The sequence below is a fragment of the Pelophylax lessonae genome (genome assembly GCF_965119305.1).
Source record: "Pelophylax lessonae genome assembly, chromosome: 12".
NCBI classification, from domain to species: Eukaryota; Metazoa; Chordata; class Amphibia; order Anura; family Ranidae; genus Pelophylax; species Pelophylax lessonae.
In genome coordinates this window covers 135,119,744-135,146,700 of record NC_138779.1, presented here as the reverse complement: position 1 = coordinate 135,146,700, position 26,957 = coordinate 135,119,744, and the positions used below count along the sequence as shown (strand labels likewise).

Below are 26,957 nucleotides of genomic sequence, written 5' to 3'. Positions count from 1 at the left end.
TACACATACCCAGTGAAGAAACTCTCCTCAGGTGATACACAGGGATTAAACAAATCCTCCTACATAAGTTGAAACTGTTTATCTGCAGTCTTCTCTTCTCTTCATCTGCTCAAACTGAAGAAATTATAAAACTTATCTGAGCTGTCAGAAAACAGGGAGCAGAGAGCTGAAATTACACACTGCAGAGCTCAGTGAAGAGAGCACCTAGATCTGCCTGGGGGAGGAAACAACCACCCCCCTGAACACAGGAACAGAGCTGAGACTATCAATCAGCTGGAGATCCCTCCCCTGTCACATTTTTTTCTTTGGTGTCAGGAAAAATTGTCAGAAGTGATTCATCCTAATAGCAGAGGAAGGAAGCAGCAGACAAAAGTGGCACTTAGTGCTATTAATTGAGACAATGATGCACTATAGAGGGATATGCTTTGATCATATTTCATGTCTGAGTTTTACAACTACTTTACCTTCCGGTCCTGGAATTGAAACCAAAAGTAAGATGAAATCTTTACAAAGTGAGGAGAAATTCCCTATTCAGCAGTTGTCCTTAGAACAGGTGTCCCCATTAGAAGATTAATAGGTTTAAATACAAAAAAAAGAAAAAAATGTTGGTAAATTCTTGGAAAATGTACTGAAAATAGTGGAAAAATTATATTTTCTTTTCATGTTTTACAGTCCTGAACACAAGAAAGCAGTAAACAAATTTTGGTGGACACACCAGGCTGATGGGAAACTAAAGTCACGTTTTTTTCTTTCTACAGAAGAGTTTGAAAGGTGAGGTATTGGGAGCTTGTGGGGTCCAGTTTTTGAATGTGAGTTCTACTTTATCTTAAACTTTTTTAAAATTTTCTTGAGCTGCTTTGAAGAAGACAATTTCCAAGTCCAAAATGATTTTTGTTTTGGTGTAGTCACTCAAACCTCAACCTAATTGATTCCCTCCTCTGCTATTTATACCTGTTTTTTTCTCTTTCCTGTATAATAAGCAAGCATGTGGTTGAGCAGCAATTAATAATAAAATATGCCAGGGGTTATAGTACTAAGTCTGTTGTAGTGTCTGATTCTCACAGATTCAATACAGAAACCGTCATTGAAAACATGTTTATTCACCAAATCACAAGATGAATAATCACCCATCCAATGGAAGTTGTTCTATATATAACTTGATTGAAGAAGTATTTGCATCCCCAGTTTGAAGGCTGTCTGATTGTTTTGCTACCTGAAGACTTAAAATAAAAGTTTACCTTTTTGTAAACATAATAAATACATATGATTTTGCCGGTAAAAAGAAGTGCATTTATTTAATTTTTTTACACTGCAGCTTATAAAGCATTGTACCTGCATTAGCAGATCATGGGTGCAATGTCATGTTCCTGTAGACACTCAGTATAGCTGTTTGCCCGTACCTCCCGTAACTACAGAGCGCTCATCACTGCCCTGGCAATTCATTGAGAACTACAAGCTGTCTACTGTGGCAGAAGATGGTACTTAAAGTTCCCTCATTCACGGATCTGTGTGAATGACTCGGTTGTGTTCACAGAGCCCCGTATGGTCATGCTGTTTTTAAATTGTGACAGTGGGTGCAGGGAGAGGATCCCCCACCTGCTGTCACATTGGGGGAGGGGGGTATGCGGACTGGAGCACAGTAATATGTTACACCCAAAATACCGATATAACATGTTAAAAAAGAGTAAACCTATCCTTTAAAAATTATCTTTGTAATGAAAGCAAAACATGAGATACTGATGGGTTTAAAGCAGAAGTCAGGTCACCGTCTCTTTAAATAGTTTTTACTAACGTGTGTGGGGGGGAGGTGACTGAGTGACACAGGGACAGATCGCATGTTCAGCTATGCTGAACCCTGCAATCTGTCACTGCCTGTCACTTAGGAGATCCGCCCGCAGCCGCTTGTGTTTACACAAGCGGGCGGATCTCCAAACTCGATTCCCCGCCGCTCCTCCCCTGGCCCGACTCCTGCTGTGACTGAGTACAGCGGGAGCGAGCCTCTGCAGCAATTTTGTTCTGTGTTCTGTGCTTATGTGTTATGCAGCAATTTTGTGACTTTCTGTCTGCTGTCAGAATGCTTTTCAGACTTTCAGGAGAAGCCGTATATTTTTATCAATGGATAAAAGACATTTTCTGAATTGCAGAGTTAGAGAGGTGGGTAGATGACATCATTCCACTCCAATCTCCATACAAGCCTTGTATTCATTGATAAAAATAAAAGGCTTCTCCTGAATTGGCTGAGAAGAATCCGGGCTGATTCGATTTTTTTCTGGCAATAGACGAGAAGTCTTTACTGCTGCAGAACACAGCGTCCCATACTTTATATAGCCAATGCTACTACACTATGATACAGCGCAAGTAATGGAAATATTTTGGCCCAAACATACCATTTAGCCTCTTGCCGACCACGCTGTAGCTGAATGACAGCTATAGCGCAGTGGTCTAGTTCTGGGATGCAGTCGTATGATGGCGCCTGTTGGGCCAGCCTGCTGCGGGGTGCAGGCAGGGCACTCTATGATCGCAGTGTCCGGAGGACACTTCTGATCACATATAGAGGTAAAGAGCCAATCAGCAGCTCTTTACTACATGATCAGCTGTGTCGGTTATCGGCACTCTTTTTCTCAGGCCGATAACTGGCTTCTCTAAAAGGGACATTTACACTGATAATCGGGGCACTGATTTTCAGTGTCCTGATTATCAGTGCAGTCACAAAAGTGCCCACCAGTGCTGCCAATCAATGCCACTCATCAGTGCAGCCTCATCAGCACACATCAGTGAAGGAGAAAAACTACCTTTTTGCAAAATTAAATAACAAACTGAAAAGATTTTTTTTTTTTTTTTTCAAAGTTTTGTTCAGCAAAAAAAACAAGTAGTGATTAAATACCACCAAAAGAAAGCTCTATTTTTGTGAACAAACGATACCAATTTTGTTTTGGTACAGTGTCAAAGTGTGACAGCGATGAAAGCTAAAAATCAGCCTGTGCAGGAAGGGGGTAAAAGTGCCCAGTAAGCAAGTGGTCAAAGTGCTTTAATTAAACACTGTCATAATGTCCAAAAAATGTAAACAATAAAGTTCTAATACTTGTACAATCTCCATTGCAACCAGTCTTCCCAGTCTTGCAAAGAGCTACACTTGACACTGAAATCATCAGGATCCACCACTTCTGAGTGTATTCGTTGTCATCCGACACGCTTGGTGCTGCAGGATGATGAAGATTTTAGCAGGAGGTGTGGACCTTAAATAAACACTGACTTCAGTGGAGGTAGTACTGATAAATATGAAGACAGTGAGGGAGAGTTACTAAAACTAGTGCCCACAGAATCTGGTGCAGCTGTGCATAGTAACCAATCGGCTTCTAGTTTTTCCGGGCTCAATAAATGTTTATTGAAGTTTTACAGAAGTACAGCAGCATGTAACATTATCATAAAAAATGGCCTGGTCATTAACCCTCTAGTCCTTAAGTGGTTAAAAGCTGAATTGTTGGAAGAATGGAAATATTTATATGTACATAACATGGCAACCGTTCTACATTTTTTTTTTTTTTGTTTTGGGCCCCTCAAATGGGGATTCTTTTTATAAATCACTTCCTGCCCTGGTTACAATATTTTTACCAGTAGAAGTAATGAAGAGAAATGTCCCTAGCTGTGACACAGCAATGGTCATAAAAACATTTTATATTAGTTGGGTCAGGGAAGGCTAGAAACTCTTAGTTTATCTATTGCGATCAGAATTGAAGATTACCTCACTTATCAATCCTCAACATATTTTATTGTATGTGTTCATAAATATGTTCCGTTGCATACCACCCCAAACATTCTTTTCAAGTACTAAGTATTGCTAATAAAGTCCCTTGAACAATATTTGTGTGCTTCTAGGTTCAAATCTTCAGTAACCAAAGCTTTAGAAGGCTATGAGGAAACGGAGGACGTTTTTATTAAACAGGTTGGCATTTTTTATTGTGAGCCTAAAGTTCTGCCTAAGTGTGTATTGTTTCTTGACCTACTGAGGTTTTTTCTTTCTTTTTTTTCTTCCTATTCACAGATGGCTGATCAAATTCAGAGGGTAGAGCAGAGCAGACGTGAGATATTACAGAATACCCTAGAGGTTTGTTAGCAAAGAACTACAGAACAGTATCCACCACAAACCACAATGGTTACACAACATTGTTTCGGTGTACCAGATGTAAAAGTTAATTTCATATAGTGAAGTATCTTTTTACCTATGTTCTTAAAAATGTAACTAATGTGCTTGCCAGTCAACAGCTGCCAGTCTTAAAGATGTATTAAACCCAAAAACAAAAATGTAATATACTGCAGCTTACCAATCCTTAGATGTGCGCGGCTGCATTTATTTATATATATATATATATATATATATATATATATATATATATATATATATATATATATATATATATATATATTATATATATAATATTTTTTAGGCTTTTTTTTTCTCCCTTTATTTTGCCTGGTGATCTGGCCTAGTAATACGCTTCCTGTCCTACGATATCTGCATTTCTAATGAAGTAATAACGCTTTCGCTGCCAGGCCTGTATTTCGTACGGACCTGACAGCGAGGGGTTTTACATACATTCACGGTGGCTACAGCTGTGTTGCCGACGGATTGCTTCCACACACCCCAGTAACGGCGCTGCCCCCACCCTCCTCCCGACATGTATCCCGGGCTCCGCTTGTCCATCTTCGGGCCCAGGTCTGACATAGTAGGTGCCACCAGGTGGATTGGAGGGAGCAGAGCGAACTTCAGTCCGCTCTCTTTCCTACCTTGTTGCTGACCTGGAAAGCAACGTGTTTGACATCACTTCCGGTGTTCTGCCGAAAACTCCATCTTGCCGAGAACTCCGACCTTATTTTTAGTGAGTGTACACCAGGATTAATAGGAGATTTCGATCACTTGGTGTTTTCTCACAACACTGGCAGCCTTTACACTCTGGTAGATGCTATAAATACTGGAGATTTTTGACCAACAATCTCCATTAATTATAGCATCTACCAAAGTGTAAAGGCTGCAGGTGTTGTGTGACCACATCAAGTGGGCGAAATCTCCAATTATTCCTGGTGTACACTCACTGAAAATAACATCGTTGGAGTTATCGGCAGAACACCTCTGTGTCCCTGGCCAGCATACCTGGGAAAGAATGTGTTTGCAATGCGATCTGCATTGCATTCCATTCAGTTGAGCACAGGAGAGACATCCAGTCATCCAGAGAGGTCTTTTAGACCCTGGATATCTCAATAAATTTAATCTGTCACCAAAAAATCATCATATAGGGGACTTTTTGTCCCCTATGAGATAACTGAAAAAGTTAAAGTACAGAACCTTTTTTTTTTTTTTTTTTTTTTTTTTTCTCAAATTGTAAAAAAATAGTTACACCCAAGCACAATAATTTTCCATCCCCCCCCCCCCCAAAAAACAACATTTTTTAAAAGTGTCATCAATGAAGTTTGTCACCATTTCACGGGTGCATGCAATTTTAAGGTTTGACATGTTTGGTATCTATTTACTTGGTGCAATCTCAGCTTTTATATTTTATCAAAAAATTGGGTAGTTTGTATGCCCTAAAATTAACTTGAGTGTATTCTGTACTGAAATATTGATTTTCTTAGACCTTTGAAGTAATTGTGTTGGGGGATTGGGGGGAAGCGCTTTTGGTACACATTCTGAAAACACACCAAAAGTCCTGCCTGTAGGAGTTTTGGTGTGCTTTCAGATAGTGCACCAAAACCCAAGGACATAAAAGAAATCTCTGGCAAAGCGTAGCTAACCTAGGGGTACATTGCGCTGTACTTGTCGGAAAACTGCACCAAATCGGTGTGAAAGTGCCCTTTAGACTAGCAGATTTACATGGACTTGACTAACAAATTGAAGCTGAACTCCAGCTAATACGTTATAAGCAGTTACACCAAGCAGTTTTTTTTTTTTTTCTTTTTGCATAAAAAGAAATAAAGCTAACCATTGTACGCACCTCTGTAAGTGTTAAATGGTTTGTCTCAACTCTTTAATTACTTCTTTGGCTGGACAGCTTTGTCTGTTCAAGGAAGTTGAAAAATAGCAGACTTAAGCCAGGTAATTGACAGCTCTGGTCAGAGCCATTGTATTAACCATGCGAGGTTCAGCGATCTCTCCAACTGAGCTGTTTTGTTCTGACGGGGCGGCCCATGGCCAGAACACTCTGATCAGCGCGCTCCGCTATTGGCTGAGAGCAATGATCAGGAGTCGGTCAGCTGCTGGCTTTCCAGCATGCACGTCTGGCAGGACAGACCGACATACACAAGGGCCGAATGTCGGCTGTTTTTTTTTTTTTAATTTAACCGCTTGTTATCTCCTGACATTTGGCCCATGTGCACGGGGCTTTACTGGCTGAGTCAGCAGGTGGTAATTAAGGGAAAAAGCCTAAAAAAAGAAACCAAATACAACCACCATATCTAACAATTGGTAAGCTGCAACTTGTTAAATGGTTTTGGGGGAATTTATCACCTCTTTGAAGGTCTCGTTCACACTAGTGCGATTTTTCTCTGCATTTACTGTTGCATTACTGTGCAAAACCTTGTAAATCACATCAATGCAACATGGTGCAGTGCAATTCTTGTGAAGGTGCAGGTGCTTTTGGTGCAGCATACTGTGTTTTTGGCCCCCTAGACTTTAATGGGAGCTCATGAATAATGCATATACAGGGGGTAAAATAAGTATTGAACACATCACCATTTTATGTATTTTTTTCTAGGTAAATATAGTTCTAAAGGTGCTTTTGACATTACATTTTTACCACATGTTGGTAACAACCCATGCAATCCATACATACAAAGAAAACAAATAAGTTCAGAAATAAGTTGTGTGTAATAAAATAGAATGACACAGGAAAAAAGTATTGAACACGCATGGAAAGCCAAGATGCCAGCTGAAATCCTCTGAATAATTAGAAAGCAATCCTGCCCCTTATCAGTGCAAATTTAATATTGGTTGGTTCAGTCTCAATTGATGGCCTACAAAAAGGTGTCTCATTACCAAGGTGTCACAAGAAACCACTCATTATGGGTAATAGCAAAAAGCTAGCTCAAGACCTTAGCAAAATTATTGTTGCAAAACATACTGATGGCATTGGTTACAGAAGCATTTCTAAACTTCTGAATGTTCCAGTGAGCACTGTCGGGGCCATAATCCAGAAGTGGAAAAAACATAGTTTCACCCCAGCCAGGTGCTCCTCACAAAATTTCTGACAGAGGAGTGAAAAGAATTATCAGAGGAGTTGACCAAGAGCCAAGGATCACTTGTAGAGCGCTTCAGAAAGACCTGGAATTAGCAGACACAATTGTTTAAAAGAAAACAATAAGTAATGCATTCAACCACCATGGCCTGTATGCACACAACACCCAAGACTCCATTGCTGAAGAAACAACATGTTAAAGCTGGTTTAAAGTTTGCTGCACAACATTTTGACAAGCCTGTAAAGTACTGGGAGAATATAGTCTGGTCAGATGAGACGCCATAATACACGCCATTTGGAGGTCAAATGGCACTGCACATCACCCCAAAACACCATACCAACAGTGAAGTTTGGAAGTTGGAACATCGTGGCGTGGGGCTGTTTTTCAGCTTCCGGTATTGGCAAACTTCATATCGTTAAAAGGAGGACGAATGGAAAAATATGCCAAGACATTCTTGATAAAATTCTGCTGCCATCTGTCAGAATGACGAAGATGAGATGAGGGTGGACATGTCAGCAAGACGATGATCCCAAACACAAAGCCTAGGAATCTCTCAATTGCTTTCAAAGAAAGAAAATTAAATCTGTTTGGAATGACCCAGCCAATCACCCCACTTGAATCAAATGGAAAATCTATGGAAAGAACTAAAAATCAGAGTTCATAGAAGAGGCTCACGGAACCTTCAAGATTTGAAGACTGTGTGGAAGAATGGAATAAAATCTCACCTTAGCAATACATGCGACTAGTGTCTCCATACAGAAGTGGTGTGGAAGCTGTCATTACATTATTAAAGGATTTTGTACGAAGTATTAAATTTCAGTTAGCATGTTAAAATACCTTTTTTCCTGTGTCATTCCATTTTATTACACATAACCTAATTTCTTAACTAATTTGTTTTGATTTCTTTGTATGAATGGATTGCATGAGTTGTTACCGACGTGGTCAAAACTTCAATAGCACCTTTTAGAAATATATTTACCTAGCAAAAATTGTGACGTGTTCCATACTTATTTTACCTGCTTTACATGCATTCTAGTATATTTTGGCGGAGGTTTGTGCTTAGTGATATTATTATCATTATATATTTCTCTTACGTCCTCCGACAGTCGCCGCCTCTTCATATTCGTCACATATGGGGTATTAGACTTTGCTCCGAAGGAGTAGCTAGGCAACAGAATATGTTAACATTAAAGCTTTTAACATATCCCACCCTCAAGGGGTGGTCCCCTCAGTCAATACCCTCCTACTTCCTGCAACCATATCTCAGTTTCAATGTCTAGCTTGTCAGGAGTGGCTGGCTCTCTCTGTGCTGGGGCTTTGTGCCCCAGACTTTCTTCTTTTTTGATTTTTTGTTTGAGTTTTCTCTCTACCTTTACTTAGCTGTTCTTTTTGTCAGCATTAGTTAGTTCTTCGGATGAAGAGGATCATGCGGGCTGGGTCTCGGGCTGATCCCCCTGGTTGCAGGTCGTGGGTCAGTGGCTTCCCAGCCTGCCATCGAGCGTTCAGCTAGGTAACGCTCCTGGCACAGTGAACGACCCATCCCTGTTCGGTGCAGGGATGATTGGTGAGGTGGCTACCTCACTGGACGCTGTGCGGTTTCTTAACCCCCATTCTGTGCGTCTTGTATGCGACTCTCCCTGCCTCATGTGCAGCGGCTTGTTCGCCTGTGCGGGTCCCCCACGCCATTGTGAGGTAAGTGTTTCTATGTGGGGACCTGTCTGTCTGGGGGGGTGTCAGTCTGGGACTGTGTAACCTGCCTCTGTTCACACTCCCTATCACTCGGCTGCATGCTGTGGGCTGCAAGGGGGGGGGGGGAGCTGTGTGACACTGTGTGTGTCAGCCTTGTCAGTGTGAGAAGCTGTGTGCTGTGGGGCATGTTTTGTGGCATGTTTGGGCACTATACAGCGATCGCTGCGGCGATCTAACATGTTTTTTTATACATGGATGACATGTGTGCATTACTGTACTGTGGAGCGGCGGTTTCGGCGCCATTTTGCCTACACTCGCTCCGGCCGCATGTTCTACATGCATGGCGGCCATTTTCTTGTAGCCTCCCATAGGCTTTAATAGAGCGCCCTGGCCGCACCACTTCCTCTTCTCCAGGATACACTGATCGAGGCAGCAGCAGCGGCGAGGGTCTCCCTCAGGTTATATCCTTCTTATCCATTGCCTGTGTCAGTTTTATTGTCCCTGTGGGGTCTCATTGTGTTTGTGTGTGGTGCGGTGGGCTGCGCTCGCCGCGCTTGTTAAAGGGGCAGTTAACCCTTTATTATCCGGCATTTGTAATTGGGGCAATGGATTCTCAGGAGGGCAAATTTCCTACCGCCTTGGTGGAAAGCCAGGGGACCGCTGTTTCCCCCCCAGGGGGGGGATTTAGCCACTATTGTGGCTGGCCTTGGTGCTCAGGTGCAGATGCTGGTGGCTGCTCAATCTACTAAAAGACCCAGAGTTTCTCTTTCCTCTGATTCTGAGGGTGAAGGTGATGGGGCTGTTATGGCGGGGGCCTCCTTATCGGGGTCCCGCTCCTCCCTGGATCTAGTGGGGTCCGAGGTGGAGGCTGAAGTTGAAGGGGTTGATAATTCTCCCCCTGGCTCGCCTGAAGAGCTTGCAATCATGGATGAATTGATTGCTTCCATAAAACAAACGCTGCGTTTGCAGGATGAAGTGTGTCCCCCCCCGCTGCCTTGGCGGCTTATGGGACGCAGAGGAAATGCAGGACGCCGCAGGTTTTTCCCTGCAATGATGATTTTCAGCGCGCTGTTAAGGAACAATGGCGCAATCTACGCAAACCTTTTGCTGTACCAAGTAGGTTCAAGCTGCGTTATCCTTTCTCGCCTTCCACTGATGAAAGGTGGTGTTTGCCACCCCCAGTGGATCACGCAATTGCGGTTTTAAACAAATCCACTGCGATTCCTGCAGAGGATTCCCCTGTGTTCCGTGATGCCACGGATAGGAGATTGGAGTCTCTTGCCCGTCATACTTATTCTGTTACGGGTTCTATGCTTAAGGCTCTGTTTGCCTCTCTCATGGCGGCCCAGGCTGTCGCAAGTTGGACGCAGATGCTTAGGCGCGTCCTAGTGGCCGATTCGGCCTCGCCGGCGACCCTGGATATGGTGGATCAAATCCACCAGGGTGTCGTGTATCTGTGTGATGCGGACTTGGACCTAGTCCCGTTGGCTGCACGTGTGCACAGCGTGGCGGTGTTGTCTCGCCGCCTGGTTTGGTTGAAATGTTGGTCGGTGGACCAATCTTCACGTAAGACCTTAGCCAATCTGCCTTATGATGGGTCTCGCCTTTTTGGGGAGTCCTTGGATGTGTTGATTAAGGGGATCACCGGAGGTAAGAGCACTCTCTTGCCCCATTTCCCCAAGGCTAAGGGGGCTTCTGGGAAGAAGCATGCTAATTTCCGGCCCCCTCAGGGGTCCTTTCGTGCCTTTCGGTCGCACTACAAGGGCAAACCGTTCAAAGGTCAAGGCTCTCAGAAGAAGCCCTGGTCTGGAAAACAGAAGTCCGGTCAATCTGGATCCGCAGCCCATAACAGTGCGGCCTGAAGGGGCGCCCTCACCCAGTTTTGGAGTGGGGGGACGCTTGCTCGGTTTTCTTCAGCCCTGGTTGGCCCGCGTGCGGGACAGATGGGTTCAGGAGATCGTTCCATCTGGTTACAAGATCGAGTTTCTCTCTCGGCCGGAGAGCAGATTTTTCCCTCAAATCTTCAACTGTCTCCAGAGCGTTTACGGGACCTGCACCTGGCGGTGCGGGACCTGAGGGCTCAGGGAGTGGTGGTTCCGGTGCCTCATCGGGACAGATTTCGGGGGTTTTATTCCAATCTGTTCACCGTGCCCAGAAAGGAGGGCAAGGTTCGTCCAATTCTGGACTTGAAGGCTCTGAACCGCTCTGTGCGGGTTCGCAATTTCCGCATGGAATCCCTGCGGTCGGTGGTGGCTGCCCTGGTTCCGGGGGAATTCATGGCCTCCATCGATTTGAAGGATGCGTATCTTCACATCCCCATTTCCGAGGGTCACCAGAGGTACCTTCGATTCGCCATTGCGGAGGATCACTACCAGTTCGTGGCGTTGCCTTTTGGTCTCGCCTCGGCTCCGCGGGTCTTCACCAAGGTGCTTGCACCGGTTCTGGCATTATTGAGGGCCCAGGGCATTTCTGTCCTGGGGTATCTGGACGACATTCTGGTTCGGTCTGCGACCAGCCAGGGTCTGGAGAAGGACCTGTCTGTCACGATGCAAACTGCAAACTCTGCAGGAGTTTGGTTGGACGATAAATTTTCCCAAGTCGACACTGAGTCCGTCGGTTCGTCTTCCCTACCTGGGAATGCTTCTGGACTCGGTGCAGGCGAAGGTCTTCCTGCCGGAAGACAAACTCAGAACTCTTCAGGAGGAAGTCGGGTCCTTCAGGGACGTTCCGCACTCGTCTCTGCGGACGTGCATGCGATGTCTGGGATTGATGGTCTCGGCCTTCGAGGCGATTCCCTTCGCCCAGTTTCACACGCGGGGTCTTCAAGCGGAGATCCTGTCCATGTGGGACGGGCGACCTCAATCTCTGGATCTTCAAATCTCGTTGAGTCATCGCACCAGAAGGGACCTTCTGTGGTGGCTCCAGTCCCCGATGGTGTCCGGGGGCAAGTCGTTTCGTCCTATCTCGTGGACGGTAATCACTACGGATGCCAGCCTGTCGGGCTGGGGTGGTGTTCTGGGCGTTCTGTCCGCCCAGGGGACTTGGTCGGAGGGGGAGTCCTCCCTTCCGATCAACATTCTGGAATTGCGTGCGATAAATCTCTGTCTTCATCGCTGGACGGACCGGCTGCAGGGCTGCCCGGTTCGGGTGCAGACGGACAATGCCACGGCGGTGGCCTACATTAACCACCAGGGGGGCACCAGGAGTGCCCGAGCGGCTCGAGAAGTGGCCGACATTCTGTCTTGGGCCGAGACTCATGTCCCGGCGATAACGGCGGTTCACATTCCAGGGGTGGAGAACTGGCAGGCGGACTATCTGAGTCGCCAGACCCTGGATCAGGGGGAATGGTCTCTCCACCCGGCTGTCTTCCAGATGTTGTGCGCGAAGTGGGGTCTTCCAGATGTGGACCTGTTCGCGTCTCGTCTCAACAACAAGGTGAGAAGGTTCGTGGCAAGGACGCGCGACCCTCAGGCAGACGCGTCGGACGCGTTAGTGGCCCCGTGGCATCAGTACAAGCTGATGTACGCGTTTCCACCGATTCAGTTGCTGTCCAGGTTCCTTCGCAGGTTACACTCGGAACGCAGCATGGTGATTCTTGTGGCTCCGGACTGGCCTCGCCGGTCCTGGTACGCAGACCTCGTGAATCTGGCGGTCGACGCCCCGTGGCGTCTGCCTCTTCGAGACGATCTCCTGTCTCAAGGGCCGATATACCATCCTGCTTTACAGTCGCTGGCTTTGACGGCCTGGCTGTTGAGACCGAGGTCCTGAAGGAGAAGGGTCTCTCCCCAGAGGTCGTTCATACCTTGATCAACGCGAGGAAGTCTTCCTCGGGGAAGGTTTATTACCGTACTTGGAAGGCCTATTTTGCCTGGTGTGAGTCCAGGGGGTTTTCACCCCGCACGTACTCGGTTTCCCGAGTGCTGTCTTTCCTTCAAACGGGTGTCGATCAGCGTTTGGCGCTGGCTACGATAAAGGGTCAGGTGTCTGCGCTGGCCGTTCTGTTTCAACGTCCCGTGGCTTCCAACTCCTTGGTTAGCACTTTTGTTCAGGGAGTGCGGCATCTGGTTCCTCCTAGGAGGGATCCTCTGCCCCCTTGGGACTTGAATCTCGTTCTATCTGTGTTACAACGTGCTCCTTTTGAACAGATCAGGGAGATCTCGTTGTCTATGTTGTCCAAAAAGGTCGCCTTTTTGGTTGCGATCACTTCGGCTCGCAGAGTGTCGGAGCTGGCGGCTTTGTCCTGCAAGTCTCCGTATCTGGTTGTTCTTTTGGATAAGGTGGTCTTGCGACCTAATCCTTCTTTTCTTCCGAAGCGAGTTTCGGAATTCCATCTTAATGAGGATATTGTCTTGCCTTCGCTGTGCGCGAAGCCTAAACATCCAAAGGAGGTGAGATTACATTCTTTGGATGTTGTTCGGGCGATAAGGGTTTACCTTAAATCGACTGAGTCTTTTCGAAAGACGGATTCCTTGTTTGTTCTTCCAGAGGGTCCTCGGAAGGGCATGGCGACGTCGGCCTCTACCATCGCCAAATGGATCAGGCAGACCATTGAACAGGCCTATGCTTTGCAGGGGAAGGTTCCCCCTGTGCCTGTGAAGGCGCACTCTACTAGATCTCTGAGTACGTCTTGGGCCTGTCGTCATGGGGCTTCTGTAGCCCAGGTGTGTAAGGCGGCGACCTGGTCGACCGTGCACACTTTCACAAAATTCTACAAAGTAGATGTTCAGGCATCGGCGGATGCTTCCTTTGGCCGCAAGGTTCTTAGTGCGGCGATTCCCTAGGGTCCCTTGTTGGGGACCTCTGGCTGTTGGGATAAGTTTTTTATCCCCTGGTTATTTGTCTTTTCCTGGGTTGTTGCTCCTGTTGAGCACTTGTTTTTTCCTGTTGCCCAGCTGGTTTCCTTCCTTTGGTAAGGTTCCTTTCTTTGATGCGGAGACTGCGTTGCCTTTCGGCGCGGATGCGTTTCCCACCCCTCATGTTTGCACTGCTTTGGGACGTCCCCATATGTGACGAATATGAAGAGGCGGCGACTGTCGGAGGACGTAAGAGAAAACGGAATTTTTGTAAAATCTTACCTGTAAAATTCCTTTCTCTGAGTCCTCCGACAGTCGCCGCCCCCGCCCCTCTTTTGGGGTTTGGTTGTATACTCTACTGCTATTCCACTGAAACTGAGATATGGTTGCAGGAAGTAGGAGGGTATTGACTGAGGGGACCACCCCTTGAGGGTGGGATATGTTAAAAGCTTTAATGTTAACATATTCTGTTGCCTAGCTACTCCTTCGGAGCAAAGTCTAATACCCCATATGTGACGAATATGAAGAGGCGGCGACTGTCGGAGGACTCAGAGAAAGGAATTTTACAGGTAAGATTTTACAAAAATTCAGTTTTTTGATTAAAATATCATACTTGCCTGCTTCATGCAATGGTTTTGCACAGACCATCCCTGATCCTCCTTTTCTCGGGTCCCTCACAAGCACTCCTGGCTCTTTCCTCCTGCTGAGTGCCCCCACAGCAAGCAGCTTGCTATGGGGGCATCCGAGCTGCTGCTGTGTCAATTCAGACACTGAGCCGCGGCTTGGCCTCACCCCCTCTCTCTCCCCATTGAGTCACTGACTTTAATTGGCAGCAGTGGGAGCCAATGGCACTTGCTGTTGTCTCAACCAATGAGGACGGAGAGTCCCTGAACTTCGTATCTTTCACGCAACATCACTAGATCAAGATGGGGCTCAGGTAAGTATTGGGGGGGGGGGGAGCTGCTGCCCACAGAAGTTTTTTTATCTTAACGCATTAGGATAGGAAAAAAAAAACACCTGCCTTAAGAATCACTCTTAACGACCTGCTACAAAAAAATAAAAAGCATAAAGCTTTAGAAGTCATTTAAAATGCTCTAAAAAAACATGATTATGCAGTAACAATGGTGTAAATCTAGGCTAAGGGTTTAAGCATGAAAAACATGTTGATGCATGCGTGGGAAGAAAGGCAGCACCTGGGGGTTTATATTTAACATTCAGTCTTTTTCTGTTCTACATATTTTTATTAATATTCTTATTTGCTTTTCACATTATGACAAATTCAGTGGTACAAGTCACATATATTTAGTTTCATGCAGTGTGCATTCAAATCATGCATGCAGTATTTTCTAAACCCTAAAGTACACATGGATAGTTCAGTGATATCAATGGTGCTGTGTCAAGTTATAAAAACGAATTAAAAAAATTCCTGTATATCGGAACAAAGCTTATGTGATTACAATGCCTATTTAAAGGCGTATCTGATCTACTCGTATTGATTTCAATTAACAGGGTGTTTGACACTCATTCCGTAATGAGATTTCCCAACCTAGAGTAAGAGTTCAAGCTTATGGTCCTTCTTTTCAGGACCTTTAATTTTAAAATGGCTGGCAGCTTCCTCATGTGATGAGTCTCAGCATTGAAATATAATGCAATGTTATTTTAATCTAGATTCAGAAGCCAGGGAAACTGGCTGATTATCCAAGGTGATTTTGTTAATTACCTAACACACTGTAATTCTTTGGAATGAAGAAAAAAGTGAAAAGGGGCTGTAAACAAAGGTTTACTAATTCTGAACATGAGCTTACGCACCTGTGTTGGAACTCTGGCTACCATGGAGTGAGTCTTCAATGACCAAATGTAGATAAGCCTATGGGCCACTGAATTGCCATTTTTTCAGAAATTGTGCGAACCTGTTAATATGTTGGTCAGTTCCTCGCCTATCCTAAAGGGATACTACTGTGGATGTACTCCAGTGAGAGATTACAGCTAGAAATATTGCTCCTAACAATTTGAAGGAGTTTTTTTTTTTTTTTTTTTTTGAACCTTTCCAGTGCTAGAGGGCTGTGCAGGGATTTCTATGAATTGGTTTTCTTGGAACAACTGAGTAGAACAGAGTAGACCTGTACTAGATCTACTCTGGACTGTAATAATACTTGTCACGTTTGCCCCCCAAATGTTTTATGGTGCCATATTTTGTTATGAAAGTATCTAATGGAGAGGGTTACATGAAACAATAAATTGCAAGTGTCCAGATAGGTGTAAAGAAGAGAGTGATGGGTAAAAGGGTTGTTTTTTTTTTTTTCCCCGTTTTCCCCCCCATTTTTTCCTACTAACCATATTTACATTTTACTTGTCTAACAAGAAAAATGTATGATTTGCTATTTTGCTTTGCTGTGTTCTTGTGAATTCTCTGCTTACTGCTTGTACATGTGTTTTACATAGAAAGGCCTGATACTTCTTCTAGATAGACCTTCTAAAAAATGATTTAAAAAACAAAAAAACAAAACTGTTAACATTTCCTGAATTGCATAGCCAATACAACATGATGAAGGAGCTGAGGAGGAGTCTTGGGACAACAGTGTGTATTTGCAAAGCAGGTAAGCAATTCCCATTCTACGCCTATTTTGCCAGTTTCTGCTGATTTGTGCTGCTTAAAGCAAAGTGGTTTACTTAAAAAAAAAAAAGACTTGGTTTGAGTTTCACTTGGTCTATTCAGATGGATTATATCTTGTTTTGTTTGTCAGGACAGATTAGGCTTTCATTTGGTGGTAACTATTAATGGATATATCCTGATTATTATGATGCATTATCAAAGGAAAACTGACCCACAATAGTAAAAAAAAAAGTATTTTAAAAGTTTAATTGTATATTTTTATGCCATTACTATGTACCACCACCAAAAGTTAAATTTTTACAAAGAAATAATTGCACGCCTTTTTTGCAGGTTAAAAAAAACATGCATTCATTATTTTTTTTTTTTTTTTTCACTGCAGTCTGTAAGGCATTGCACCCACATTCAGAAGATTAAGGGTGTAATGCCTGGATCTTGCAGACAGGCAGTAAGCTGTTTTCCTGTACCTCGTACGGGCAGGCACTTAACTAAATGGCCGGCATAATCAATGAACTACGAGAGTACTCACCAGCGCCCTTGCAGTTCACTGAGAACTACAAGCCCTCAGCAATGGCTGATGGTACTTGTAGGCATTCGTTTGTAGGAAACTATGAATGAATGATGCTGCCAAATGGGCAGAGCCCATACAACGCTGTTATTGTGACAGCGAAGAGAGGATCCCCCGCCTGCTGTCACAGGTTGGGGAGATCGGAGGGGAGAAGAGGCAGGAGCTAGACTTACATGTTCTACCCTAAATACGGGTGTTGTGTGTTTTTTTTTTTTTTTTTACAATTTGTTTTTTTTTTTTTTTTTCCCCTTAAAGTCTTTCTCATCCTGACAGACGAGAAACCGCACAGGGTCCCAATCGTTAGTAAGAGACCCAGGGCTGTCACCTACAGTCCATTCCCCTTGCTGGAAGTGTGTGATCGGGCACGCTGACAGCACAAATAGAAGAACACATATGCAGTGCCCAGATTTATACAATACCTCCTGGATGTCACATTATGTGTAATGCAGTCGTAAAGGGGTTAAGCTCTAGTACATACAATGAAATTTTTATTTCACTACAAATTCATTATACCACTAATGGAAAAAAAAATCAAGATTTAGTCTCCATATACACTATTTTAAGGTCTATTTTCATATGCATTTAGTGTACATTGCATTGAATTTTGGTGCTATTTTGGGTTCATGTAACACTCGTTAATGTTTACAGACATAGTTGCACATAGTCATTTATTGCATTTAGTACCGGTGGTTGGATGCATAGTTGTGCTAGCTGCTTCCTATATTATATAGAGTTGAGTAATAAGTGGATAATACACAGTGATAGTGCAGAAAGTTTTTACATTTATATAATGTTTACAAACGCATCAATATTCATTTTAGAATTTTTGTATTTTTAAAATTTTGATAGGTTGTTATTGAGATGTCCTTAATTAACGTCAACTATAGTACAATGAAAATAGGGATAGACAGTGTTTTAAAGTGTCCTGTTTAGAATTGTTAGTGATGACTGCACTATCATCAAAATGACAATACAGTGACAATAGATTTATGTCTCGCCAGTTCCGGCAGTGTATCCAGTGTACTTGAAAACCCATCTGTAATGCCATCTACATCATTCACCTACATCGGTCAACAGGTAGTCTGAATTCTCTGGCCCTTTTTTCATTGCAGTATAATTTTTGTAAACAATTACTGTTGTTGTTTGTGTGTTTTTTTTTTTTTTTTTTTTTTTTTTTTATTCTTTTTTTTTTCATTTGGTGTAAAAGAAATAGTTTTAAAGGGTAACTCCACTTTCAAAAATGGCAAATAAAAATATATATATCACCTGAAATGGTTTTCACTTCACAGGTGTGCCCTGTCAGGTTTAATAAGTGTGATTTCTTGCCTTATAAATGGGGTTGGGACCATCAGTTGTGTTGTGCAGAAGTCAGGTGGATACACAGCTGATAGTCCTACTGAATAGACTGTTAGAATTTGTATTATGGCAAGAAAAAAGCAGCTAAGTACAGGAAAACGAGTGGCCATCATTACTTTAAGAAATGAAGGTCAGTCAGTCCGAAAAATTGGGAAAACTTTGAGTGTCCCCAAGTGCAGTCACAAAAACCATCAAGCGCTACAAAGAAACTGACTCACATGCGGACCGCCCCAGGAAAGGAAGACCAAGAGTCACCTCTGCTGCGGAGGATAAGTTCATCCGAGTCACCAGCCTCAGAAATCGCAGGTTAACAGCAGCTCAGATTAGAGACCAGGTCAATGGCACACGGAGTTCTAGCAGCAGACACATCTCTAGAACAACTGTTAAGAGGAGACTGTGTAAATCAGGCCTTCATGGTAGAATATCTGCTAGGAAACCACTGCTAAATAAAGGCAACAAGCAGAAGAGACTTGTTTGGGCTAAAGAACACAAGGAATGGACATTAGACCAGTGGAAATCTGTGCTTTGGTCTGACGAGTCCAAATTTGAGATCTTTGGTTCCAACCAACGTGTCTTTGTGCGACGCAGAGAAGGTGAACGGATGGACTCTACATGCCTGGTTCCCACCGTGAAGCATTTCACGGGGGTGCTTTGCTGGTGACACTGTTGGGGATTTATTCAAAATTGAAGGCATACTGAACCAGCATGGCTACCACAGCATCTTGCAGTGGCATGCTATTCCATCCGGTTTGCATTTTAGTGCCGGTTCACACTTGTGCGATGCGGGAAGGCTGCAAATTTGCGGCGTGTTCCCGCATCGCAAACTCACATCTGGCAGTTCACACTGCCATATGCGATATGCAGGGGGTGTCAATTAAATGTTAACGACACCCCCAGTTTGATCGCATATCGCAGTGCGATCTGACAGTTCGCGCAGGATTGGATCACACAAGTGTGAACCACTGTGCGATCCGATCCTGATGCGGCTGAAAAAAAGGGTCCTGTGCGTTTTTTGTGCGGTTGCAGTGCGAATTTCAGCCATACAAAGTGTATGGCTGAATTCGCATCCGCACAGGAGATCGCATGTAATGAAGGAGCAGTGCGCTCCGAATTACATGCGATCTCCGCAGCTGCACTAGTGTGAACCGGCACTGAGTTGGACCATCTATTTTTCAACAAGACAATGACCCCAAACACACCTCCAGGCTGTGTAAGGGCTATTTGACCAAGAAGGAGAGTTTTGGGGTGCTGCTCCAGATGACCTGGCCTCCAGTCACCGGACCTAAACCCATTCGAGATGGTTTGGGGTGAGCTGGACCGCAGAGTGAAGGCAAAAGGGCCAACAAGTGCTAAGCATCTCTGGGAACTCCTTCAAGACTGTTGGAAGACCATTTCAGGTGACTACCTCTTGAAGTGTGACTCTACAATTTTCATAGTCATGAAAATAAAGAAAACTCTTTGAATGAGAAGGTGTGTCCAAACTTTTGGTCTGTACTGTGTATGTGTTAATATATATATATTCATATATACATATACAATTGCGGCACAAGTTGTAATTGAATGTTATTAAAAATGAGCTTGTCTCTTAATCTGCAGCGCTGTAATTTTTTGTAAAATGCAATGCAACATGACTACCTGGAGATGTTCTGTGCACAGAATGTTTACAGAACCCCCCCCCCCCCCAGATATTTAATTTCCTGCTTGTGTGATTGGCTCTGCACTAACATACAAGTCAGATTTCGGGCATCCCCTACAACAAAAATGTAATTTTTGGTGAGAAACTCCCAATAGGAAATCGGAGGCCTGCAGGTGCAGCAACTGGTTGACGATAATTATGAAGCCATTCCCGTTAGACACACATTGTATATGTGCACAGAAAAACACACAGGGATTTCTTCAGAATAACAAAAGCTAGGAATCTGCAACAAAGGTTGTTAAAATCCCTGCAATGTACATAGATCACCCAGAGGGGAATGTTTTTTTTTTTTTCTCAACAAAAGTGGAGTTACTCTTTAACATCAGTTCGTGCATATAAAAAGCAGTCGTGCTACTATCTTTGATCAGTATGATCTATGTAATTTTGGAGCGGACAACTAGCACAGTAGCTGAACAAAATGAAAGCCCATCTCCAGGCAATAGCCCATCTCCAGGCAATATATACATTTTTTTTTTTCTTGCCTTGTGAAGCAAGATATGTTCTTCCTAAGTTTGCAGTCAGGGTCTCTCAATGGTGCCATTTCCTGGTTCAGGGGACCTCTAATTGAGTGCTGCAGTTGGGCAGTCCCCTACAGTCCTCTCCAGTGATGTCACGTCTCTTCTGGATCCTGAGAGAACCCCATTGCTGGACAGCCATTAGGAAGTGTCCATGTAATGCAGGCAGTGATGTGGATACCCAAGGATGAACCCAGCCAACAAAAGAGGGGAAAAAAACTCCCGACTGGAGCATCACGTGACTGCAGCTTTAGATTTTATTCTACAGTTTGTCTGCTTTCAGAAAATATATAATAATTGGGGGTTTTAGGTAAACTTCGAGTGTAATGTTTTCTCTAATGATCATTGACGAACACAGCTTCTGATCTTCTTAACCATTGGGTTATAGTGCCCCCTACAGGAGTAGGACACAAGGCAGAAAAAAAGTCTGGCTACTCCTATGGGCAGTCCCAGGGGGTTACTCCCTCTCTGCTATTGGTACTTTAGTTTATTTCTGTCTAGTCAGGAGTAGGGACCTAGTTCATTGCTGGGATCTCTGGTCCTGGTTATTTTTTCTTTTAGATAGACTTTTTTTTCTCCTGGTTTTTCTCTGTGAGATCTACAATCCACTGCATGACTAGGCGAAGGGCTGGATAATATAGATCCAGTGGTCACCCCAGTCTGGCCAGCGAGCGTGCGCAGACCTCAGCTCCTCTTTACATTAGCTCCACCGGACAGGGGCTGGCCTGTGAGGTCGCGTATGACTGGGTCTCAGCCTGAGTCGCAAACGTTCCTTCTGGCCGATAGCCCCCAATTTCGATGACGAGGGGTTCTGTCTGGAGGGGTGCCCGCCTAGTTCCTGGTATGGTGAGTAGCTGTCCCCCCCCCCCCCTGGAGGGTTTTGGGGTTGACGTGGGCCCCTGCTTGGGATGGTTGGACCCCCGGATTGCCCTCCTTCCTTTCAGGCACCCCCCTTCATCTGCCCCCCCCCCATTCTACCCCGCCATCCACTTATGATGGGGCTGTGTGGGTGGTCTTGTCCACCTCCTGGGGGCAGGGTGCTATGCTGGCGATTTTGGGGGTGGGGGGGTTGTACCTGGTGGGGGCTCCTGCCAGGGCCCCCCCGACCTGCCTGGGCCTTCCTTGAGGCTTGTCCAGGGGTTTATTTGTCATGCCTCTTTAGAGGATCCAAGCGAACTTGGTCTGGCAAGTCAAATGCGGGCTTCTCCAGCCCCGCGGGCAAGGCCCCTTCAGCAGGAAGGTGCACCCTCACCTGTATTTGGAGGGGGGGGACGTCTTCGCTGGTTCCCGGACCCATGGACTCCCCTGGTACAAGAACAAGTGATCCATGAGGTCATTCGGTCCGGCTACAAGATCGAATTTTGTTCTTACCTTCTGGTAAGGTTCTTCCTTCCTACGTGCAACTGTCCCCGGTCCGCTTACAGGCTCTTTTTGGGGCGGTGTAAGACCTTTTTTCTTTACAGGTGATGGCCCCGGTTCTGATTTCGGAACGTTTTCAGAGTTTTTACTTAAACCTGTTTATTGTCCCCAGGAAGGAAGGCAAGGTATGTCCAATTCTGGGCCTCAAGGCGCTGAACTGCTTTGTGTGGGAAATTCAGAATGGAGTCCGTTCCCACGGTGGTGGCTTCCCTGCATCAGGGGGATTTTCTTGCCTCTATCACTTTAAGGACGCTTACCTTTACATTCCAATATGTGTCGGTCTTCAGCTCTTCCTCCGCTTTGCCGTGGGAGAGGAGCATTCTCAGTTTGTGGCTTTACCTTTTGGTCTCACCTCTGCATCTCTGTTCTTCACGAAAGTGTTGAAGCATTGTTATGCCAATGAGAGAATTAGCGGTACTGGGCTACCTGGACGTTCTCCTTCTGTGAGCAGAGTCTTCTACTGTTCTGGTGGAAAACCTAGAAATAACCATACAAGCTTGAGGGAGTTTGGCTGAATTCTGAATTTTCAGAAGTCTGCTCTGGTTCTGTCCACAAGCTTGACTATCTGGGTCTGACTCTGGACTTAGCCAGAGTACTCCTTCCTCTGGACAAACTCCAGAAACTACAGGCTGCAATTAGTCTCCTGCTGTCCAGCAGATGGTAATCCCTCCAGACATGCATTAAGGTGCCGGGCTTGATGGTGTCTACCTTCGAGGCGGTCCTGTTTGCACAGCTTTATACGAGGTCCCTGCAAGGGAGATTTTGGCCAAATGGGACAAGAATCCGCAGTCTCTGGACAATCAGACCCGGCTGAGCCGGGGAACTAAAGAGTCCCTGATATGGTTGCTTCAGGCTTCAGCTGGGCAAATCCTTCCTCCCCTTGCATTAGACAGTGGACACACGGATGCCAGCCTGTCCTGTTGGGGAGGCGTCTTCTGCAAATATTCTGCTCAGGGGATCTGGACACTGGAAGAGTCCAGACTACTGATTAATGTTTGAAACTCCGAGCGATCAGACTGTGCCTGGAACATTGGACGGATCGTCTTCATGGATGTCCAGTGCTTATTCAATTGGACAATGCCACGGCCGTGGCTTATGTCAGTCACCAGAGGGGCACAAGAAGTGTCCCGGCGGCTCTGGAGGTAGCCGGCATTCTAAGGTGGGCAGAATGGTTCGGGTCGTTCCAGCCCTCTAAGCCGTACACATTCCTAGGGTGGAAAACTGGCAGCCAGATTACCTCAGTCGGCAGGCATTGGACCAAGGGGAGTAGCCCTTTATTTGGAGAAGTTTCATCAGTTGTGTCTCTGGTAGGGCATCCTCGAGGTGGATCTGTTGGCTTCCCGGCTCAACAGAAAGGTGCTGAGGTTTGTGGCTCGGTCACAGGATCCCCTGGCGGACGCCACAGATTAACTGGTGGCTCCGTGGGGTCAGTATCGTCTGATTATGCCTTTCCTCCTCTCAAGCTTCTGCGAAGACTTCTAGGTAGGGTCGAGGCAGAAGGGATTCCAGTCATCTTAGTTGCCCCGGACTGGCTTCGCTGGGCTTGGCACACCAATCTAGTGCGGCTGATCGCGGACATTCCTTGGAAGCTTCCTCTCGGAGGATCTGCTGTCCCAAGGGCACATCTTCCATCCTGCTTTGCAGTCGTGAGTCAATGTTTCCAACGCTGTTAAAAGCTAGGAAACCTTCTTCCAGAAAGATCTACTATTGCACATGGAAGACGTACGTTGCGTGGTGTGAGTCTCTTGGGGTTCATCCTCGCTCTTGTTCGGTGGCTCGGATCAAGGGGGGGGGGGTGAGCAGAAACTGGCTTTGAGTACTATCAAGGGTCGGGTGTCGGCCTTAGCAGTCTTCTTTTAACGGCCCTTGGCCACATACTCAATACTGAATGAAGACATTGTGTTGCCTTCCCTGTGTCTGAAGCCAACACATCCGAAGGAAATTGCTTTGCATGCCTTGGATGTGGACCGGGCAATTAGGGTGTACCTGGCAGCTACGGAGTCTTTCAGGAAGTCAGACTCGCCCGTTGTGCTCGCTGATGGCCCTCAGAAAGGGTTGTCCAACTCCTCTGCAACCATTTTCAGATGGATAAGACAGGTGGTTCAGGTCTATTCCATCCAGGGTCAGATTCCTCCTTTTCACTGTCAAGACGCATTCTACTCGGGCACTCAGTGCCTCCTGGGCTTTCTGTTGTCGGGCTTCAGTGACGCAGGTTTGCAAGGCGGCTTCTTGGTTGTCAGTGCCCACTTTCACAAAGTTCTATAAAGTGGATGTGTTGCCATCTGTGGATGTTTCGTTTGGCCGCAAGGTTTATGCAGGCTGCTGTTTATAGGATCTGATCCTCTTTGAGGGGGTATTGTTTTTTTTCAGGTGAGTTCCTTTTGTTTTGGTTTAGCTCCTGTTTACCTGGTTGGTTATAGTTGGCCTTGGGAATTTATTTTTCTCTGTTCCTGCCCCTCATGTTTAACACTGCTTTGGGACGTCCCAATGGTTAAGAAGGTCAGAAGCTGTGTCTGTCAATGAACAAAAGACATAATGGGATTTTTGACTTACTGTAATATCCATTTCTCTAAACATTGACGGACACAGCACCCACCCCCCTGTGAAGTTATAATTCTTCTCACACTGCTTGTAACAAAACAGAGTACCTATAGCAGAGAGAGGGAGTATACCCCCCTGGGACTGCCTATAGGTGTAGCCAGACTTACTTTTTTTCTGTCTAATGTCGTCCTCCTGTAGGGGGCAATATAACCCAATGGTTAAGAAGATCAGAAGCTGTGTCCGTCAATGAACATAAAATAAATGGATTTTACAGGAAGTCAAAAATTTTAATTTTTTACATTACATTGAATACAATCAAACCTGGTTTGGGCCAACCCTGTACAGTTATGGGTATGAAAATTCACGGAGGTTCGATCTGTAACATTTTCTTCCAGCAAAGGCCTAAATTGTTTGTGTGATGACTTGGATCCTTTACGTCACAAGCCGCCCTCTCCTCTTATATCATAAACCCATTGTTACATCAGTGTTCTTAGCCCCTCCATACTGCATATCACAAGGACGGGGGGGGCTTTGCGTTATAGTTTCCTTCTCTGCTCCCTTCACATTCTACACATGCCCTAGCCCCCTTTGCTCTCCTACCTTACACAGCAGAGCAGGAGGCAGGACAGCTCTAGACAGAGGGCTAGAGCTGCTGGAGTTAACTTTTCATATTAACAAGCTGGTGATTAGTTGATAGGGCCGCCCTGCATCCTAGCTAACCAGTAACATGTTAGTTAACCTGAAAGGGTAACTTTGGCAGCTCTTGCACTTACCCTCTGTCCAGAACTGTCCTGCCTCCCACTCTCCACTCTGCTGTGAGAATGAGAGCAGAGATCGGGGCTGGGGGAAGGATTGGCTGCTAAGTTGGTGCAAGTGCAGTGGGTCGGTATTCGACAGTGATTCAGCCTTGATCTGGACCATGGGCTACCATTTAGTGATGCCTGCTGTACAGAATCCTTTTTAGGGCGTCCTCTCTAGGACAGCAAAATGTAATACTTTTTATAGTATGAAATTCAAAATGTTTAAGAAATTTTAATCTGTAAAGCAACTATGATCCCAGTACCCTTTTTTGATCAGACGCTTTGAAGGGCAGGGGAGATAAAGGGTCTAATATGCTCCTGATGTCTCCATAAAGAGTACCTGTCAGTGTCAAAAGCTATCACAAGGGGGCTTGTTCACCCTATTGTAATAGCAATAATGTAAATGCGCAAATTAAAACGTGCACGTAGGTCCAGCGGGCATATGTAAATGGTGATTTCACTACACATGAGGCATCACTATGAACGTCCGAGTGAGAGCAACATAAAAAGATTATATAGTGAGACAAGGGGCTGAGGAGCTGGGTCAGTAGTTAGACATTCCCAGAAAAGGGTAGGAATGCAAGAAGGAGGGGGCTTTACTATTGTCTTGACTTTTGTGGAGCAGTCTAAATTTCTAGTCAGTCAAAAGCACACTGGTGGTGAATTAAAAATCTTTAACAAAAAAGGAACACTGCAAGAAAGCATTTAAAACATATTTCGCTGCTTTTACCTGCCATGTAACAACACAAGAACCTGCAGAACTGCAAAAGTAAATGGAGTTACCTGCTTAGCTATGCAATGCAGAGGGATCGTAAGCGCAGAATGAGTGGCTGGACAGAGCTGCATATATTTTGTGTGTTTAAAACCTTTATTATGTATATTTAAATGGAGTTCTCCTTTTAGAAATAGACTGCACAATACCTAATGTGAGTCAATAAATCTCGGACATGCATCCCTCTTATGTCCACCCTTAAAACATTAACAGTTGTGATAAGTGATGAGTTGGTCTTTCTCACAACATGTGACATTATTTCCCTAAGGAATATAGCTGATTTTTTTTGCTCCTAGGCTTATAGTAAAACTGCTCAACTACAATATTAATCTGCTGTCATTCCTCTCATAGGTGGCTCCTAATGGAGGCAACATTCACACAGGTGAGGAGATTGGATAGGGGATTAGGCATGTGTGTACTCTGTGCATAACTTGTATATCTTTTCCTATTTTGTATATAGTAGTTAACATTGATTTAGGATTTTAAATTCCCTGTTTCCCCGGTGTTCAGCCTCAGCACATACTCTGCTCACTTCCCAGTGATCTCTATACTCCAGAACACACAGCTGACTTTTCACTATCCTTTAACAGTGAGATCTACAGTTTAGTACTCGCGGCTCATTTCCTCATATCCATTCCACCAATACAATCTGCACTCCAGTACACTCAGCTTGCTTCTCAGTAACCATACCACCAGTGAGATTCACATTTTACACACACACCCACACCCTGCCACCAGGAGGCAGAGACCGCACACAAGTATTATGCTCTCTAGATCCGATGCGGATGCGTTTTTGCATGTGCATTTTTAACGTAGTTTTTTTTTAGCGAGCTTCAGTGCGTTTTTGGTGCTTTTCCAGATGCTTTTTTCCTGTTTTTTTTATTGTACTGGGGTTTGGTGCATTTTTGATGCATTCCCATGCGCTTTTGATGTGTTTTTTAATGCGTTCCAGTACAGTCCAGTGCAGGAA

At 45.0% G+C, this 26,957-nt stretch overlaps 1 protein-coding gene across 1 annotated transcript in view; it reads left to right on the top strand.

Moving 5' to 3' along the window:
• The window catches only part of CENATAC (centrosomal AT-AC splicing factor), a 48,152-nt gene that overhangs the window by 5,001 nt on the left and 16,194 nt on the right, over window positions 1–26,957 (top strand). The window contains exons 3-8 of the mRNA XM_082273243.1: window positions 673–771; window positions 3,877–3,943; window positions 4,043–4,105; window positions 16,242–16,306; window positions 17,890–17,965; window positions 26,339–26,369. Coding sequence (XP_082129369.1) covers window positions 673–771; window positions 3,877–3,943; window positions 4,043–4,105; window positions 16,242–16,306; window positions 17,890–17,965; window positions 26,339–26,369 — 401 coding nt within the window. The remainder of the gene's footprint in view (window positions 1–672; window positions 772–3,876; window positions 3,944–4,042; window positions 4,106–16,241; window positions 16,307–17,889; window positions 17,966–26,338; window positions 26,370–26,957) is intronic.